Source organism: Oncorhynchus clarkii, chromosome 12 (assembly GCF_045791955.1).
Source record: "Oncorhynchus clarkii lewisi isolate Uvic-CL-2024 chromosome 12, UVic_Ocla_1.0, whole genome shotgun sequence".
Lineage (NCBI taxonomy): Eukaryota > Metazoa > Chordata > Actinopteri > Salmoniformes > Salmonidae > Oncorhynchus > Oncorhynchus clarkii.
This window is the reverse complement of record NC_092158.1, coordinates 29,886,612-29,906,786: the sequence shown is the minus strand read 5'-3', so window position 1 is coordinate 29,906,786 and position 20,175 is coordinate 29,886,612. Positions and strand designations below refer to the sequence as shown.

The 20,175-nt window shown below is 39.4% G+C and overlaps 2 protein-coding genes across 3 annotated transcripts in view; one reads left to right on the top strand and one right to left on the bottom strand.

Annotated features, from left to right (window-relative positions):
* The window catches only part of LOC139423017 (glutamate receptor 3-like), a 113,452-nt gene extending 98,092 nt beyond the window's left edge, over positions 1-15,360 (top strand). Inside the window, exons 13-16 of the mRNA XM_071174577.1 lie at positions 6,768-7,015; positions 7,790-7,904; positions 14,225-14,473; positions 14,982-15,360. Coding sequence (XP_071030678.1) covers positions 6,768-7,015; positions 7,790-7,904; positions 14,225-14,470 — 609 coding nt within the window. The 3' untranslated portion in view covers positions 14,471-14,473; positions 14,982-15,360. The remainder of the gene's footprint in view (positions 1-6,767; positions 7,016-7,789; positions 7,905-14,224; positions 14,474-14,981) is intronic.
* A 2,782-nt stretch (positions 15,361-18,142) lies between these two features.
* The window catches only part of LOC139423016 (THO complex subunit 2-like), a 61,688-nt gene continuing 59,655 nt past the window's right edge, over positions 18,143-20,175 (bottom strand). Inside the window, exons 37-39 of one of the 2 annotated variants that reach the window (XM_071174575.1) lie at positions 19,509-19,585; positions 19,167-19,218; positions 18,143-19,026 (exon numbers count right to left, since the gene is read on the bottom strand). In XM_071174575.1, coding sequence (XP_071030676.1) covers positions 19,191-19,218; positions 19,509-19,585 — 105 coding nt within the window. In that variant the 3' untranslated portion in view covers positions 18,143-19,026; positions 19,167-19,190. The remainder of the gene's footprint in view (positions 19,027-19,166; positions 19,219-19,508; positions 19,586-20,175) is intronic. The other variant, XM_071174576.1, reaches the window with a different exon arrangement.

The window sequence follows — 20,175 nt, the reverse complement described above, 5'->3', positions numbered from 1 at the left end:
TCATAGACTAAACGTAACATAGTAAATGTAAATACGGGACATTCAAATTAGTATGATATGTAACATTTGGTATGGTTACATAAGACAAAAGTTTACATAATACAAAAACTAAAGTAGGGTGGTTGGTCAGGGTGGATGGTTCGGTGTAAAATGCGAGCGTCTAGCAACTCAAAGGTTGCTTGTTCAAATCTCATCACGGACAACTTTAGTAGTTTTGCTAATAAGCAACTTTGCAACTACTTACTACTTTTTAGCTACTTTGCAAATACTTACCACGTTAGCTACTTCCTTCCCTAACCTTAACCTAACCTTAACCCATAACCCTAACATATAGCCTGGCTAACTTTACCCACCTAGCAAATTTTTGCATTAGCCACCTAGAATTTCGCAAATTCGTAAGATATTGTATGAATTGCAGTTGGTAACATCTACAAATTGTAATTCGTAACATCTCATACAAACTGGATGATGGAAATCCACAAATGAATACATACCATACAAAATGTAACATATCATACTAATTGGAGTGTCCTGGATTTACATTTGCTATGTTATGTGTATGTGTCCAGGTTGATGTTATAACGCCTGATGAAATGAAATTGCAGATTTTTTTTGCAGCTACTTATGTTGTCTCCAGAGTACATTTGAATACTTTTGGCACTCGTATAACTGGCCAGAAGAGAATCCAAAAATTACATGTGGACAAGCACTCTGCATACAGACAGAATGCTAATGATTTATTTTCTGACTCATCCCTACTTTGTATTGCCAGTGGGGTGGATCTGAGCAAACAGCCATGAAGCATTCAGAGCGCATAAATGGAGAGTTGATAGATGGACTGACAGCTGGAGGTGTTTGTGTTGCACTATGGGAGTCAGCTCATCTTCTCATTAATATTTATTTATTTTGCAAATGGATACTGAGGCCGAAAACTAACTTACAACGTGCTTATCTATGTTAGATGAAAATAGATTTGCGTTTGAACACTGGAGACCTTTAGCCCACATATGATTGCTGACTCAAGTAACACAAGCAGAAGAGCTGCACGCATCTTTACATGACCCAGAAATAACCCTCTGTTTACACAGCATGGCCAAGCCTGTCATAAAATATTACTGTAATTTACATGAACGGTCCCTCCCATTGAAATTGTGCAGATGTCAAGCATGATTCAATCATGGCCCTGAATTCATTACATATCCAACTACTGCTGAAATTTGCATGATACAATGCGGGGAGACAGCTTAATTTTTTTATTCAGCAATGCATTGATACTGATATTCTGTTAAATGCATCCATCTTGCAGAACGCATTGAGCAGATATTATCATGCAACTACTGTAAAAACATAAGAAGCTGGAGACATAAGCAACTGCAGCCCATCATGATTCGTTCAGATTTTTTTGTGACCCCCCCCCCCCCCCCCACCCCCATCAAAGTTGCCCATCCCTGATATAGAGCATCCATGACATCAGTCTGATCAAGCCAGGTGCTTAAGCTTGGCTCTTGTACTTCATCTGATATAATGCTGACTTCGCTATCGATACCGAAAATAATTTGTCTTGTTATGTTTCAAGTGATAACAAAAGTGCTCTCACAGGGGTTTCAGTATTGACATTTAAAGCACTTTCTGTGACATTTACTGGATTCTCTGGCCACAGTCATTCTTGTCACCTGTATTGTGTAAATGCCCTTTCCACTCTGGCGACAGCTCAGGTCCCACCCCCTCCGCCCAGTCTATTCTAGCTTCTCTCTCTGAAAACATGGGCTGAAGGCCCTGCTGCACAAAAGGCCCTTTTTCCAAAAGACACACTGATTTCCATATTCCTTTTGCCTGAAGATCATGGAGGTGTAACTAGCAGCAATAGGAACTGAATGTACTGCAGATTTGAAAATATTTTGTTAGTGAAACATATTTGCCCTTGATTGATACACCCATAAGGCTTTAACATCTGTTGGTGCATAAGAAGCAACCGCTTCCAAGGAATGTCCCGCTGAGCAACCCCACCCCCTCAATCACCTCCCATATGGTCTCTCCCTGTACTCTTTAAATGAGTGTGTGATGCAGGGGGTAAAATCCACCTCTCTGGGGTGGGGGTGGGGGGTGATGTGAGGAATCATTTGTAGGGGAACCTGACTCCCCATTGTTCAAGATTACATACTAGTCAGCTCAATTTCATTCAATTCCTTGGTGTGCTGTGAGTGTAAACGCAACCATCACTGATGAGAACTGTATGACAGTATTGGCGTTTGTGAATATTTGAGCAGTGATGCTGATGCCAACATAGCAGCAGATGGTGTATGTGCAGATCAGAGACTAATATTTTGACTGCAGCATTGGTTGTTTCTCTATAGTTTAATAATTAACATGTTGACTCATATTTAGCTCATTTATTGAATCCCCGCTGATCTGATCCTACCCCCTGTCATATCAGTTGTCCTGAGAACACCAGGCATCTCTACAGAATCTACTAGAGTGACACCAATGTGTTCATTATGTTCAACAACCCTATTTACAGTTTACATTACAGACCAATGATGTTATCATCAAGCTCATAAGGAGTCAAGCTCATCACTCCCATTAAAGAGCAGAGGAGCTGAGGCCGTTAGAGGTTCTGTAAACTATTGACATCCCAAATCACCTCCCCAGAACCACAGCACTCTGTCTTTTTTATTTAACTAGGCAAGTCAGTTAAGAACAAATTCTTATTTACAATGACAGCCCAGGGAGAGTGGGTTATCTGCCTTGTTCAGGGGCAAAACAACAGATTTTTACCTTGTCAGCTCAGGGATTCAATCTAGCAACCTTTCGGTTACTGGCCCAATGCTCTAACCACTAGGCTACCTTTTTTATTTTACCTTTATTTAACTAGGCAAGATCAGTTAAGAACAAATTCTTATTTACAATAACGGCCTAGGAACAGTGGGTTATGCAGATTTGTACCTTGTCAGCTCAGGGGTTTGAACTTGCAACCTTCCGGTTACTAGTCCAACACTCTAACCACTAGGCTACCCTGCCGCACTTGTTTCAAAATTATAACATTCAGAGTCATGTAATATATTAATAATCAGCTAACTGAAATGAAGTGACATTGTAGTTTCTGTATACAGCCACCTCTGTTAAACAGATTGACACTTCCTATGAGGATTTACTTAATCCAGATAAAGATGACAATACACCTTTTTGCTCTGGTAGAAGAAACAGCTGAATGTCCAGCAAATTTGATCCCCAAAACTTAGTAAATCAGTCAATAAGACAGCCTGTAGACTGATTTTAGAGAACACATCAGAACTGGTGCTTAATGTACAAACGATATTAATTAGAGAGGAATTTTTCTCTACGTAAATGTGGGCCTTCTTCGTCTGTAAGGACGTGTTTGTGTGTGTGTGTGTTTACACTTTAAAGGATTCTTTGGCTGTCCCCATAGGAGAACCCTTTGAAGAACCATATTTGGTTCTAGGTAGAACCCTTTTATGTTTATTTGGATCCCCATTACATGACAAGTAACAAAACACTGTTACACTGATAGACAGTCACACACATTTCAAATACAATGATATACAAACAATACAACAAAATAATAATACAAACAATACAACAACACCATTATGTGTGTTAGAGTGCATCTGTGTGTCCCCTCACAGTCCCTGCCATTCCATGAGTTGTTTTTTACTCCGTGTGTGTATTACTATTCTAGTGGGTACCAGAAATCCGCAAAAGACCCCACAAGGATAGTAAAACAAGAAAAATTTCCACGAAGACAAAGGCTATTTTAGGCTTATGGGTTAGGTTTATGGTTAGGGTTACAATTAGGGTTAGAGTTAGGGTTAGGGAAAATAGGATTTTGAAAGGAAATACATTTTAGGTCCCCACAAGGATACTAAAACGTATACTGTAAGTGTGTGTGTGTGTGTGTGTGTGTGTGTGTGTGTGTGTGTGTGTGTGTGTGTGTGTGTGTGTGTGTGTGTGTGTGTGTGTGTGTGTGTGTGTGTGTGTGTGTGTGTGTGTGTGTGTGTGTGTGCGTCTGCAACTGTATGCGTGTGCTCACACTCGTAAAACGTAGATCAATCTGTTTATCTGGTTAGTACAGTCATATATTTCACACTAAATTTCACGATGGTCCACAGTAGCCAAGCCATCTGCAGTTTAATATGTAATGTTAGATTTAGCTTGATTCAGCTATTATGGTGGGCCTATTGCCCATGTGAAAAAGATATGACAAAACAAAGCCTTCCTAGAAATGAACTTCCAATGGCCCTCTCAGATTAAATTGTAATATCTATTCATCAACAATATATTATGTTATTTGGGGCCCTGAGCAATATAGCCATAGATATAATCACCAAGTTGACTCTGTTTTTGCCACATTAAGCATTCACTTGCTAATTAAATCAATCTATAGGCTATTTATACACATGCCTTTTTTGGTCGTGAGAACATCCATCCTAAAGTTTTCCCCACTTGTTCGGTCACTCGGCGGAAGGTCACATAAACCAAGTTTAATGCAGCTTCCTTATTTGTCCTTCTGTTGTCGACTGCTGTGTGCATACCCCAGCTCCATGGAGACCCGACGCCAGCCACTCAAAGGCCACTTTTAGCTGCAGCTCCCTGGGTGTGTGTCAGTAAGGGAAGGGCAGGAGGCAGGAGGCAGGAGGCAGGAGGCAGGAGGCAGGCCAAGGCATGGCAGGGTTGTGTTCTCCTCTCAGCACGTCATATTGCTGCTCCAGGTGGCAGCAGCCCCACTGACCAATCCAGGTGACACCTCCAGAACCCCAATGTCAAAGGGCATGCTGACTCACTTCCTGTCTTGTGAACTAAAGGGGGATGGTGAAAGGGAGCAGGTGGTCAGTCAGGTGGTCGTCCTGTCGATGGATGCCGAGGAGAAACGTGGCCCTGCAGTTTTGTTTTTAGTGTGCTGCCAGCTTGTCGGACCTTAGGCCCTATCTGCTGTTGGCAACAGGCCCACTACAACTACTACTTTACTCAGCTCTCTGGGAGCACAGAGAGCACTCTATTGACTCATGGCAAAGGACTACACTGTATATGAAGATGTACAGTGGGGCAAAAAAGTATTTAGTCAGCCACCAATTGTGCAAGTTCTCCCACTTAAAAAGATGAGAGAGGCCTGTAATTTTCATTATAGGTACACTTCAACTATGACAGACAAAATTATAAGAAAAAAATCCAGAAAATCACATTGTAGGATTTTTAATGAATTGATTTGCAAATTATGGTGGAAAATAAGTATTTGGTCAATAACAAAAGTTTATCTCAATACTTTGTCATATACCCTTTTTTGGCAATGACAGAGGTCAAATGTTTTCTGTAAGTCTTCACAAGGTTTTCACACACTGTTGCTGGTATTTTGGCCCATTCCTCCATGCAGATCTCCTCTAGAGCAGTGATGTTTTGGGGCTGTTGCTGGGCAACACAGACTTTCAACTCCCTCCAAAGATTTTCTATGAGGTTGAGATCTGGAGACTGGCTAGGCCACTCCAGGACCTTGAAATGCTTCTTACGAAGCCACTCCTTCATTGCCGGGCGGTGTGTTTGGGATCATTGTCATGCTGAAAGACCCAGCCACGTTTCATCTTCAATGCCCTTGCTGATGGAAGGAGGTTTTCACTCAAAATCTCACGATACATGGCCCCATTCATTCTTTCCTTTACACAGATCAGTCGTCCTGGTCCCTTTGCAGAAAAACAGCCCCGAAGCATGATGTTTCCACCCCCATGCTTCCCAGTAGGTATGGTGTTCTTTGGATGCAACTCAGCATTCTTTGTCCTCCAAACACGACGAGTAGAGTTTTTACCAAAATTTCTATTTTGGTTTCATCTGACCATATGACATTCTCCCAATCTTCTTCTGGATCATCCAAATGCTCTCTAGCAAACTTCAGACGGGCCTGGACATGTACTGGCTTAAGTAGGGGGACACGTCTGGCACTGCAGGATTTGAGTCCCTGGCGGCGTAGTGTGTTACTGATGGTAGGCTTTGTTACTTTGGTCCCAGCTCTCTGCAGGTCATTCACTAGGTCCCCCCGTGTGGTTCTGGGATTTTTGCTCACCGTTCTTGTGATCATTTTGACCCCACGGGGTGAGATCTTGCGTGGAGCCCCAGATCGAGGGAGATCATCAGTGGTCTTGTATGTCTTCCATTTCCTAATAATTGCTCCCACAGTTGATTTCTTCAAACCAAGCTGCTTACATATTGCAGATTCAGTCTTCCCAGCCTGGTGCAGGTCCACAATTTTGTTTCTGGTGTCCTTTGACAGCTTTTGGTCGTGGCCATAGTGGAGTTTGGAGTGTGACTGTTTGAGGTTGTGGACAGGTGTCTTTTATACCGATAACAAGTTCAAACAGGTGCCATTAATACAGGTAACGAGTGGAGGACAGATGAGCCTCTTAAAGAAGAAGTTACATGTCTGTGAGAGCCAGAAATCTTGCTTGTTTGTCGGTGACCAAATACTTATTTTCCACCATAATTTACAAATAAATTCATTAAAAATCCTACAATGTGATTTTCTTTATTTTTTTTTCTCATTTTGTCTGTCATAGTTGAAGTGTACCTATGATGAAAATTACAGGCCTCTCTCATCTTTTTAAGTGGGAGAACTTGCACAATTGATGGCTGACTAAATACTTTTTTGCCCCACTGTATGTGTGTAAAATGTGTTATTTAAGCACTGAGAGCTAAGGTCTCCATTTTTTTTAATACACCACTAACCTATTTTTGTCTTCTCTTTCTCCCTCTCTCCCCAAATGCAGCGCTCCAAAATAGCAGTTTATGAAAAAATGTGGTCTTACATGAAATCAGCTGAACCGTCAGTGTTCGCAAAGACCACTCCAGAAGGGGTTGCCCGAGTGCGAAAGTCGAAAGGCAAATTTGCCTTTCTTCTCGAATCCACAATGAACGAGTACATTGAGCAGCGGAAACCTTGTGACACCATGAAAGTGGGCGGCAACCTCGACTCTAAAGGATACGGTGTGGCAACACCTAAAGGCTCAGCATTAAGGTGGGTGGGATAATATAACAATATTCTCCATGTTGTTATAGTATTCCACCTACCCTGATGTCTCCTGTTGTCCCATTCCTCTTCTTCCTCACTCCTCAATTTTTCATTTTTTGAGGTTCATCAGGAAGTAAACGGTATTATGTGTTTAACTCTCGTGTAGACGTGAAGCCATTTCTATCATGTTCTCTCTATGGTTTCTTTCTCTCTGTGTTTCTGTCTTTTTCTTTCTCTTCAAAGGGAAAGTACTTATTGGTATATTAGTCATATTTACTAAATCCATTTGAATGTTGATGTGCCCCCACACCCACACCCACCCCTCGTTTGTTTTTCTCTTCCCTCAACCTTTCCTCTCTCTGTCCTCTGTGGTGTCCCTCTCTGGCAGTTCAGCATTGCTTCTAATTTAACAGTTCAATGTGTTTCTTTCACTTAACTTGCTAAAAGCTGCACTGTCACTTATGATGAATGTTAACGTGCATGCTGTATGTTGTCGTTATTCTTCTATTCTCTATGACAAAGTGTCCCTATCCCGCACACTTCAGTTCTGAGCAATGTAACCCTCCATACCACCTCTTTAATATTTAACACTTTCTTTGCTGTAAAACGCTTCTTACCTCTACACACCGTTGAAATTCTTTACCAATTTGTCATTTTCGTGATCCCCCTTATGAATCATTTGATATTATTATTATTATTATTACTATTAACCAATATTCTAATATTAGATTTCTCACGGACCTGTTCGTTTTCTTACAAGTCATGTTTTATCGTTTCAAGAAATGCTGTTAACCTGGCAGTGTTAAAACTGAATGAGCAAGGCCTCTTGGACAAATTGAAAAACAAATGGTGGTACGACAAGGGAGAGTGCGGCAGCGGGGGAGGTGACTCCAAGGTCAGCCTCAATGTCACCAATATCGGGTATCGTAGAGTAGAGTAATCGGCAAGCCTGTTATATCACTACTGTAACCTATATGCCCCAACCACATCCACAATAGCCCTGTAACAGAAAACCGTGTGGCTTTTTCTATTTTATTGTGCAACTGAGATCAAACTGAGAACCCTTTACTTGGCTAATGGAGGAAAAAGACCAGTAACAATTTAGATATTTCTGATAAAAAATAGCTATTTTTTAACTGCAGGTAAAGAAGTGTTGAAACTAATTATTATTCCCGATGGTTGAAGAGTAGCACCACTCTGGTAAGAAGCCATATTGTGTGACCTCCTTTGGGGAGTTAGTGTTTTGCTCTGCAGCAGGGCTGCTCTGTGAGATATTTCCTACGTTTCTCCAGAGGCTTTTTAGCTTAGTGCTTTGCCCTGTGGTTGTCAAAGGCAAAACATACAGAATGGCAGAATGTACATTTCCTCTGCTTTTTATATCCACAGGACAAACATGGTGGAATTATAATGCTGTTTCACTAAAATGTACTTCAGGGGGCTTCTATTTGAAGAGAACAACACATTTCATCACTTATTTAACTGACAGTGGATGCAATTGATTCTGAATTAAGTATTGATTAAGAGAATAACATGGCAGTGGCCATGTACCCTAGCACTGAGGTGTACTGTAGCACTCTCCAAACTGCCTCAACCTTGGGTGCTAGGGCAGGCGAGGCGAACAGCGTAGTCTTGAGGGGACTAAGCATTGCAGGCAAACGTGAGAATTCTAATGACAGTGACACCAAATGATCCAAACTTCTGTCTGATACCAACAACATTGCTGAAAACCAGTCTTAGCTTGTGACCCTGACAGATTCCTTTGGTTGGTCTTAGTCTCCAAGACCAGTCAGTCTACCCATGGCCGGCCCCATCCCGACTAATGAAACGCTGCAAGAGGGTGTAAAATATGACCTGATCTTGTGTTTCAGAACACGAGGGCACAGTGACAGCCTGACTGTGGATCCGTCTCTGTCTTTAATCTTCTGCTTGCATCTTGACCACAGTACACTTGGCACATTGTAGAAGAACAGGCAGACTGACTTTGATGTTGTTGACTCTAGTCATTCATTCCTGAGTGTAAGCGGGACATGAAAACTATAGCAGAGCAACACAAAGCAGCTGCCTCGTCCTGCAAGCAATCTGCCTTGAATCCTTGGTAGAGAGAGGGTAGCCATGTTATGATATTGCACCAGACTGCCACATTTCTTGTTTATTCTTTTATTCTTAAAAATGCATGTGTTGGTACTTTTAACAATGTGCTTCAAATATATTGTATGTAATAACCACTGACAGAGCAAAACCCAATATATGATAGACACAAACTAGATCTGACATTGGCAAATTACACTGTAAATATACCATACATACCCAGGGAAATTGTCTCAAATATGAAAGTGGACAACATGCTTATCACAGACATATAGTCAATAAGGAAAGTTCACACAGCAGGTTAAGAACTGGAATGAGTAACTATTTCTGATAGATATTTGGATGTATGAGAATCGGATGGTGTAAAGACGTGAGTAAATCGTGTTTCTTCTGTGTGTCATGTTCTCTCAGTTGTTCATCTTTTGTTTTAAAATTGTATCTTGATATCTTGAATGAACTGTCAAATACTGTGTGGGTTGATTTGATAGTTTTGTCCTTTTGTATGTTTTGGGAGTGTTCTGTTTGCATTGTTTTGGGAGTGTTCTGTTTGTATTGTTTTGGGAGTGTTCTGTTTGTATTGTTTTGGGAGTGTTCTGTGTGTATTGTTTTGGGAGTGTTCTGTGTGTATTGTTTTGGGAGTGTTCTGTGTGTATTGTTTTGGGAGTGTTCTGTTTGTATTGTTTTGGGAGTGTTCTGTTTGTATTGTTTTGGGAGTATTCTGTGTGTATTGTTTTGGGAGTGTTCTGTTTGTATTGTTTTGGGAGTGTTCTGTTTGTATTGTTTTGGGAGTGTTCTGTTTGTATTGTTTTGGGAGTGTTCTGTGTGTATTGTTTTGGGAGTGTTCTGTTTGTATTGTTTTGGGAGTGTTCTGTTTGTATCGTTTTGGGAGTGTTCTGTGTGTATTGTTTTGGGAGTGTTCTGTGTGTATTGTTTTGGGAGTGTTCTGTTTGTATTGTTTTGGGAGTGTTCTGTGTGTATTGTTTTGGGAGTGTTCTGTTTGTATTGTTTTGGGAGTGTTCTGTTTGTATTGTTTTGGGAGTGTTCTGTGTGTATTGTTTTGGGAGTGTTCTGTTTGTATTGTTTTGGGAGTGTTCTGTGTGTATTGTTTTGGGAGTGTTCTGTTTGTATTGTTTTGGGAGTGTTCTGTTTGTATTGTTTTGGGAGTGTTCTGTGTGTATTGTTTTGGGAGTGTTCTGTTTGTATTGTTTTGGGAGTGTTCTGTTTGTATTGTTTTGGGAGTGTTCTGTTTGTATTGTTTTGGGAGTGTTCTGTGTGTATTGTTTTGGGAGTGTTCTGTGTGTATTGTTTTGGGAGTGTTCTGTGTGTATTGTTTTGGGAGTGTTCTGTTTGTATTGTTTTGGGAGTGTTCTGTTTGTATTGTTTTGGGAGTGTTCTGTTTGTATTGTTTTGGGAGTGTTCTGTTTGTATTGTTTTGGGAGTGTTCTGTTTGTATTGTTTTGGGAGTGTTCTGTGTGTATTGTTTTGGGAGTGTTCTGTTTGTATTGTTTTCCAGTTTTTGTTTTGTCACCTCAACATATGTATTCATTTGACACCTGAATCATACTTGATGGTAACAGGGAAAGAGTCATTCGACATCCCCCACCACAGACACTGATTTTATACTCTCAAAAAAGAACTGAACGTTGCTTTTTTACATTGCTCCTCCTCGTTGTTGGACTGGATCAAGACGGGACGAAGCAACGCATGTTTACCTAGCAGCAATCACAGGCACAAGGGGATAGCCATCTGACAGGCATGCTCAGTACAGCGTGTACATCAGCATGTGTCATTATCACGTCAGCCGCTACTGGACAGACAGACAGACCTTCTGTGACACGTTAGCTAGGAGAGTACTGTCCTCTATCTCGCTGTTAGCCTGTCAGCGCTCTCAGTCCACTGACCTCTAGGTTGCTGGGTCATGGCTATTGTGAGTCACTTCATGTGTTTGCATGCCCTCATAGGACACCCTGCCAGCTCTGGATACGGGTCACGCAAGAGGGAACTAAATGATCACCTGTTTTTTTGTTGTTGTTGTTGCTTTGTCCCCGTGACTACATCATGCATTATAACACTGTTATGTTATGGCACTGTTATAGCGCTTTATTTATTTAGTCTGTCATTACTATAGTCTAAAAAAGGGGGGATGGTACTCTTCCAAACCAGATAGCCATGCCATTGCCAGGGATTCTTCTTGCTTGGGGACTTAGTAGGGAAACAGATGTCAGTACACCCAGTTTGTCCTGATGTTGTGCCCATTCTGCCCATTGTTTAGCTGCTTCTCTCCACACTGATACCAGTACTGGAACCTTGCCCGATGTGACTTACCATGTCCATAGCAACAGCTCAGTATGAGCAGGAGACAGTACTAATTGTGCAAAGCTGCTGTTACTAAACTCATTCCTATTCACATTTCACTTTTCTGAGACTTACTGTGAACCATAAATGTTGTCGAAGTATGTTGTCTAAATTGCTGTGAAAATAAGCCGTCTAGCCAGATAAGATCAAATAACCTCCCATTCTCTCCTCTTTTATGTAAATATTATGCTATTATGCATGAAGCAGACTACAGTGGTGAATACAATATATTTAATGAAGTTAAATTACAAACCCTGATCATTTTTCAGGAAGAAAATAAATACAGAAATCGAGCAGTCATGTAGATAGCATAATGTCTTACAAACAAAACGCCCTACTTCAGGACTCAATAGAAACTGTTTAGCTTTTACATTCCTTAGTCTTATTCAGTCAAATCTACCTGTATACTTTATTGATCTCATTGCAATTAGAAGTTAAAAAAGTAGCTATATACACTAATCATGCAGCCACAGATCTTAATAGAATCAACATGTTGGTATATATATATATATATATATATATATATATATATATATATATATATATATATATATACACACACATACAGTATATATCATATATATATATATATATATATATATATATGATAGAAAACCAGATTGGCTACAATTCCATATTACTCCAATTTAGATCTACCGCTCTCTTGTAGTTCCTAATGTTACATTTGATTGATGTTAATTGCACAGTATAGGCCTACGCAAGTCAGATTTATAGGTGGCTCTGTGGATGCATGTGCAGTGAAGGGCTGTATTTTGTGAGGCGTTGGCTACCCTCAGCTAGAACCAAAATGGGCTGCTAGTTTTTGTTTGTCTGTTAGTCAGGAAAGGGTTCCTGTTAGATCCACCTTGCTAAACCCTTGGTCAAAAAGCTACATGTGCCCATAACAATTGCACCTATTTTATGTACATACAGAGCTATATTACAGTAGCTATTCTGCTAGTCCCAATCGTAAGTGCTTTTTTGAACAGTGTGTGCCGATTACTCAAAGCGATACAGGTAGGGTCTGGTACGGTAGGGGTTAGTCCTGGTGTATGAAAGGTGACAGTTAGTTTTGCCTGCTCTCTGTGTTGTCTTGGCCAGGACCCTGCTCTATCGCTTTGTAAAGTATGAAGTAGTTTAAAGCTTGAATAACATAAAATAACATAATATAATGTTATTTATGTTATTTCCCACGTGAAGAACTCCTGTAAACCTTGCCGTATTGAAACTCAGTGAACAAGGCATCTTAGACAAGCTGAAAAACAAATGGTGGTACGATAAGGGTGAATGTGGAACCAAGGACTCTGGAAGTAAGGTCAGTCGCTGCAGGTCTTTTTGTACGGCATTTTGACTTAACTGTTCATATGCAAATACCTAAATACCATACATTTAAAACATTTATATGTATAGACTATTTTTTCTTTCATTTTTTTTATTTTTGTTTTTGTGTTCCAAGAATGACATATCTGCAACACAGTGAAAACATTCGAAACAATATTCATGGCATAGTTTGTCTGACACATCCGCATCCACATTATGAATGTTTACATTACTGTTCAATTATGAATTATTATTATTCCTAAGATCTCATTACACAGCTTAGACATATGTAATGATAGTTGAAAAGGTGCAGCATGCCCTGGAAAATGTAAAATGACATTTGTATTCATATTTACCATAGACAAATGACAACCCTTGAATTGTAACCATTATGCTACTGTTTTGTTGACCAAACTTTTATTGAAACATTGTTTATTAGTGTCCTTACTTATTTGCGTGCTAATTGAGTATATTGAATCTATTAACATTATACAGTGTGACTTACTGAACAAGCTTCTTTACTCTGACAAACTCCCAAATAACTTTCAAACTCCACCTGGTCATACAGTGATCATGTGGAATCTGACGGTCATGTTTGAACTGTGGAATGTCACAATAAGGAGATTTTGTTTGCACACTTCGTGAAGTTAAAGGATTTAATATAAACCAGTTATTTAACCCTCTGAGAAATTCAGAGGACAGGACATACTGGCCCTGTAGCCAATGTCAGGGCTCTCCTATGACAGTCTATATGAAGCACAATTTAAAAGGACACACTTATAGGGTTAAAATGCAAATGGTAAAACTCTTATAAATTAATTTCAATATCTAAGTTTGGATCTTAGTAGCAGCAAAATGGTTCAATTCACAGTTCTAACATCTTGCCACTTTGATTGAAATTGTGAGATTCAGTCAGATTATTAATGGTACATTTGAAGAACTACAATATCACAGTGAAGTCAGGGCCAATTAAGAGTTTTTTGACCTGTACGACATTGACCACCTTCCTTTAGGGTGGCCTCGTAAACGAGCCACAGAGTAGGGTATAAGGAACCTTTTTCTCGACATTCACCAATCTAGCTATGTTATTAACTACCTGCAGAGTTGACCCACCTCTCCTGCTATTGTTGAGGATTGACTGACCTACAAGATAGTCCCAAGCTGCTCCCAGCTTCCCACTGTTGTAGGGAAGTCATTCAGCAGGTCAACCTCTGTAGTTTACTTCAATAGTACCCCACAGTAGGCATATGTCTCCATGGGATTCACTGCCTATACAGTTGATAGAACCATACAGAGTTGTTGGGGTAATCCATTAGATCACTAATAGTGGGGGTGTCATCTTCATTAGAGCTGGATTTGACTTGGGGAGATTTTGCCTTTGTCTTGTTTGATCAGGTCACAACCAAAATGTCTGTAAAAAAAATTCTTAACATTGTTCTTTACCTTCCCCAGGACAAGACAAGTGCTCTAAGCTTGAGCAATGTGGCGGGAGTCTTCTATATTCTGGTTGGAGGGCTAGGGCTGGCTATGACCGTGGCTTTGATAGAGTTCTGTTATAAGTCACGGGCTGAAACCAAACGACTGAATCTGGCTAAGAATGCCCAAAACTTTAAACCAGCTCCTCCGGCAAACACCCAGAATTTTGCCACGTACCGAGAAGGCTATAATGTATATGGAACAGAGAGTGTTAAAATCTAGGGGGTATGTCTCTCCCACATTTTGTCCCAGTTGTCTGGGCCAGGGCTCTTCAACCCTGTTCCTGGAGAGATACCGTCTTGGAGGTTTTTGCTCCAACCCTAATCTAGTGCACCTGATTCTAATAATTAGCTGGTGGATACACTGAATAAGGTTGCTTACAACTGGGGTTGGAGTGAAAACCTATAGGAGGGTAGCTCACCAGGAACATGGTTGGAGAGCCCTGTCTTGGGCACTAAGTGTCTCTCAGAATTGATGTCACCCTGTTACTGAATGCCATTGCAACACAATGTTATAAGCTGATAATGTTTTCAACATAAGCAATGCATGTATTGTATGTTCTAGAATATTTTTCAAGAATAGGCTACAAACACTGATTTTGAATGCTGTTGAAATCTAGTCTTCAAGGGTCCTGAATGGTCTATATGTTTTATGTAAGTTTGCCTATTACTGAAAAATAACATTTTATGGTATCAACAAAAAATTCTGTTGAAATCCGACTCCGGTTTTACAGATCTGAAGTCTGTCCCTTCCGCTGGTGTGTCTGGAGGAAGGGACAGTCACTCTGTAGGAACACAACCCACTGGCTGGCACCCTGGAGGCGAGGCGGCAGACTTGGTCATCAGCTTGGACCCAAACCCACAGTCAACAAATGCCCATCCTGTGTTGCCAAGCCTGGCACGATTATTGACGACGGTGACGCAATAGGACTTGTGCTTCTTCAAATATGGGACTTGCCTCTCTTAGTGCCTTACGGAGCATTCAGCATCACAGCAATGCAACTCCATTTTGGTTCACTTGGAAATACAAAGAATTGCAAAGGAATATAGGGTAGGAAAGAAAGAAAACATTTATACGGTTGTAATCTATAAGTGGGGAAAGTTTTAGTTCAACTATTTAAGAAAAAAAGCCATTACTTACCATTAAGAAACTCATCCCAGAGAACATTTGAAGTAATTTCAAGCCATTACAGGTGTATTTTAGTGGTAAAATGTTTATTGAAAAAATGTTGTGTTTTATTGAACGTACTAGAGTCATCTGCCTATTTTACTATAAAATGATTTTCAATGTCATATAATAATCTAAGACAAACTTCAATCAATAGGGTAGGTAGGATCAAAAGAAAAGGACAATGTTGTACCCTAATCTTTATTTTAAAAAATATGAATAATTTGAAATCATTGGTTATTTAAAATGTCAAGTGCAGTCCATTATCTTAGAGCCTGATGGACAAGCTGACATTTTATCACCATGGTAGCAGCATAACATGACTGGTTAAAAATAAATACAATATTTAATTTGGGCAATGGCCCACACTTGTCACTATTGCCAAACAAAAATATTAATATTAAATATGACATTTTATGAAGACATGATCAGTTTTTAAAAGCCATATGGGGCCATGTTGTGATTGAGGTTTTTGATTGAACAGAGTATTTAAAGTTGTAGAGAACACTTGCATATTTACAGTATAGGCCTACTGAGCATAATAGATTTTTTGTTATAAACAGTACACCCCAATTTACAACATAAAGGTTTGAGTACTCATATTAATCAAAATCGGCTACATAATTTTCACAAAAAGGTTATTCAATTGTAAGTCTAATTGCAATGCAATCCAATGATAATATATACTAATGGAGTTAAATCTCTATCTTAACATGTTTGGTAAATAATAGTACACTATATCTAGTTGTAATTTACATTAATTTCTTTGTACCTGTGTTTTCTGTTTAGATTGATCATTATTCAGTAATTAACCCAATGAGAGTGGAGAGATCAGAAGAATACAACTAGAGTACTTCTGTTTTATGTTTCTGAGAAAAAATAACTATCAGAAGAATACAAGAGTATTTCTGTGTTTTTATGTTTCTACAAAAACTGTGATCCACTAGCTTACACTTTGAAGACATGCCAAGCAGAAAACGGATGATGATGAATAAGATCATTCTTTAACCATGGAGAAGCATAAATGTTAAGAAACATTGATTTTATTAATGAAGGCTTCTCATATCCTTTTTTTTTTTTAAACTAATAAAATGCATGTGAAATTGGTGATCACTTTACCAAACTGCAACCTAAAGCAGACCCTAGGAAGTTAGCAAACAATCTCAACTTTATAACGAATCGGATCCTTTTAGTTATTTAATTTGTAATTGCACCTCAGCAATGAGAAAATTGCCAAGCCGCGTAGTGATAACAAGAACTGCATGTGTGGACATACTGAACCTTGTGAGGTCCTGTACAAAGAATTTTATTACATTTTGTAAATAAAAGTGGATTTAAAATTCAGTTATTTTCTAATATTATTGGTTAAGCTATTGAATGTTATTCTCTCATACAGGGACAATACATTTTATCATCCAAATATCTCCAGTGATCATACTGCACCATATAATAGACAGGAAGAAACCAGGAAATATTAACATTTATCCAGCCAACTATTCATCCTGCAAGCATGATCTTGAACTGGTCAGAGAATGACACAATATGGACAATCCATAAGGCTTGCCCTGGAGTAGAATGCAATTACGGTTGAATGGTATATGCAAGCAATTTTTTCATGACAATGCACTATATTTCAAAGAAGGAATGAGAGAGGGTTATTTCCAATGTACATGTATAAACTAGCAGGATTGCCAGACTGGACAGGACTTGGTCTGGGGATTTTGTGTGATAAATGATGTAAAGCCAGGGAACTTGTGATTTACGACCAAGCTAAAACAGAGGCAGAGGGGAACAGGAGAATGCTCTCAACTGTAAAATAACAAGACTAGGAGTCTAGTCTGAACACTATTTGTTTAACCTTTAACTTGGCAAGTCAATTAAGAACAAATTCTAATTTACAAACAATGACGGCCTACCAAGAGGCATCCTGCTGGGACAAAACACACGAGAAAGACAACACTACATAGAGACCTAAAACACAGAATGGTAGCAACACAACATGAAACAACACAGTCGCAGCACAAACATGGTAGAAACATTTAGCCACAGGTAACAGCACTAAGGGCAATAAGGTAGAACGGGTGTTGTACAGTATATGGAGGATGAGGGTTGCAGTAGGTCACTAAGATAGGGGGAGTGAGGCCCTAAGAGGGTTTTAATAAATAAGCATCAATAAATGGGTCTTGCAACAGGTATCCAGATATGGCCAGTTTAGAGTGAAGTGATATATCCGATAAGGAGCATTGGTGGGAAATCTGATAGGCGAACACTAGACTATACATGTCTAAAGGTATTTAAGAGCTTCACTTACAAAAAAAGATTGCAGTTTTGAAACGGCAGGAAAAGTGCAGTAACTGCAGTCAACTGTGGTATTTTGGACACAGTAATTGCAGAATAACTGCAGTGTACTGAAGTTATACTGCACTCTGACTGAAAACGTTTTTCTTAAGGGTTTCTGTACATATCAGAAAATAAACTGCAAAAGCTTGTCCTATAAGGCATTATAGCATTGCTCAACACTGGGGATGTCTCTGTGCAAGGTTTCACATCAGGAAATGCACGGTTTAGAGCATTCTCTGTGTACCCTGTGTGTGGGAACTTGAACTTTCTAATAACTTCTTGCCTGACCAACTGAAAGGTCTGTGTTACTTCAGCTTAACAACGAAGTGAAGTGGGATGGCAAATAACCCTAAAAGTTCAAATAAGTGGACACCGAACACGAATGGCTCACTAGGAAAACTATCATTTATTAGTTTAAAAAAAAGCATACACTTGTCGAGTACAGCAGATAAAAACTCCAAAAAAAGGTTGTTTCTGAAACATTTGTATTTGGAGTACAAAGCTTTCTAAATTTGTACATTTTTTTTTTTTTATTGGCTTCAAGGAGGAACTGTCATTTTACAAATGATTTAAAAACCTGATAACACACAATCGCATAATTGACATAGCAAGGGGACATCGAAAAATAAACATAACAGATATGACTTACATGTTACCTTTATTATTGTACACATAATATACAAACTGGTCATTTGTATCATTTCACTCAATACATGCCTAAAGACTTGCCTGGATTAAAAGGAGGATAAATAAAATAGACATGTAACTAAATGAGGTAAATGCAAATATGGAGCGTGTCTATTAATGCCAATAAAACAAGAAAGAGGGTAGGAGCCTGACAACAAGAAACAGGTACATTTTTTTCATCAGGCATTTGTGATTATCGACTATGACCTGATGCTTGAGAGCATTTCATACAGTTACCAGTTTAATTTCTGAATAGAATAACATTTCGTGATTTGAATAGCACATTGTGCCAATATTCAAAAGTAAAAAACAAAACAAAAGAAACTCACTTTCAGTTGGTTACTGAAATAAAAAATAAAGGAGATCTGCAAGTTTCAAACACTAAAACTAACATCACTTGCAGACAGTTACAACTGAAACAGGCAGAAATGAGTAAAATTTCAGATGCCTCATCTCAGACTGCACAAGGCAGAGAAAACGGAGCACTAGCTAACAGCATGGTACAGGAGGGAGGGAGGGTAACTGTCTGTCTCTCCGTCTGTCTGTCTGTCTGTCTAGGGGAAAGCACGGCTTCTCCAGGTCTGCTGCAGCCCACAGATGGGGAGGGTGAGGAAGGAGTATAAGAATGAAGACATGCTTTAGACAAAGACCAAATCATACAAACACTTGAAAGTCAAGCGTAATATTAAATTAACTTCTCATATACTATTCCATTACTACTTACCTTCACTGACTGAACTGTAACACATTATCTGTGCTTGTCAGAAGATTTATGAGTACCACCATTAAGGAAAAACTTCAAACAGTAAAAACATTGCAATTCGTTAGATACACATGGCAAAGATCAATAGAAAATCTACCACAAGGTAGCGAGATTAGAAACATCTCACAGGGTCATGTTTATTTAGACCCAATATTTTGATTTGGTTGTTGCCTTGAATAATACAATTAAAATATATACAGTACTCAAGGTAATACAATTATAATTACACCAAATACTAGGTCTCCAGAAGTTAGTTAATTCCATAATTTCAGTTCTGAAGTGATACCCAGAACTTAAGGATATTGTTTTTTCTCATCCTTTCCACCACTGCTGTCCCTCTTCTCCTTCTTGTCAGATTTTTCTTTGTCGTGCCTAGACTCCTTCAACAAACAGACAGGAAACACACACGTCAATCAAAACATCACTACTGCCCACCAGTGGTACATAGTAGTCGTGGCCAAAAATTGAGAATGACACAAATATTAATTTTCAAAGTCTGCTGCCTCAGTTCGTATGATGGCAATTTGCATCTACTCCAGAATGTTATGAAGTGTGATCAGATGAATTGCAAAGTCCCTCTTTCCCATGCAAATGAACTGAATCCCCCCAAAACATTTCCACTGCATTTCATCCCTGCCACAAAAGGACTAGCTGACATCATGTCAGTGATTCTCTCGTTAACACAGGTGTGAGTGTTGACGAGGACAAGGCTGGAGATCACTCCGTCATGCAGATTGAGTTCGAATAACAGACTGGAAGCTTCAAAAGGAGGGTGGTGCTTGGAATCATTGTTCTTCCTCTGTCAACCATGGTTGCCTGCAAGGAAACACACACCGTCATCATTGCTTTGCACAAAAAGGGATTCACAGGCAAGGATATTGCTGCCAGTAAGATTGCACCCACATCAACCATTTATCGGATCATCAAGAACTTCAAGGAGAGGGGTTCAATTGTTGTGAAGAAGAAAGAA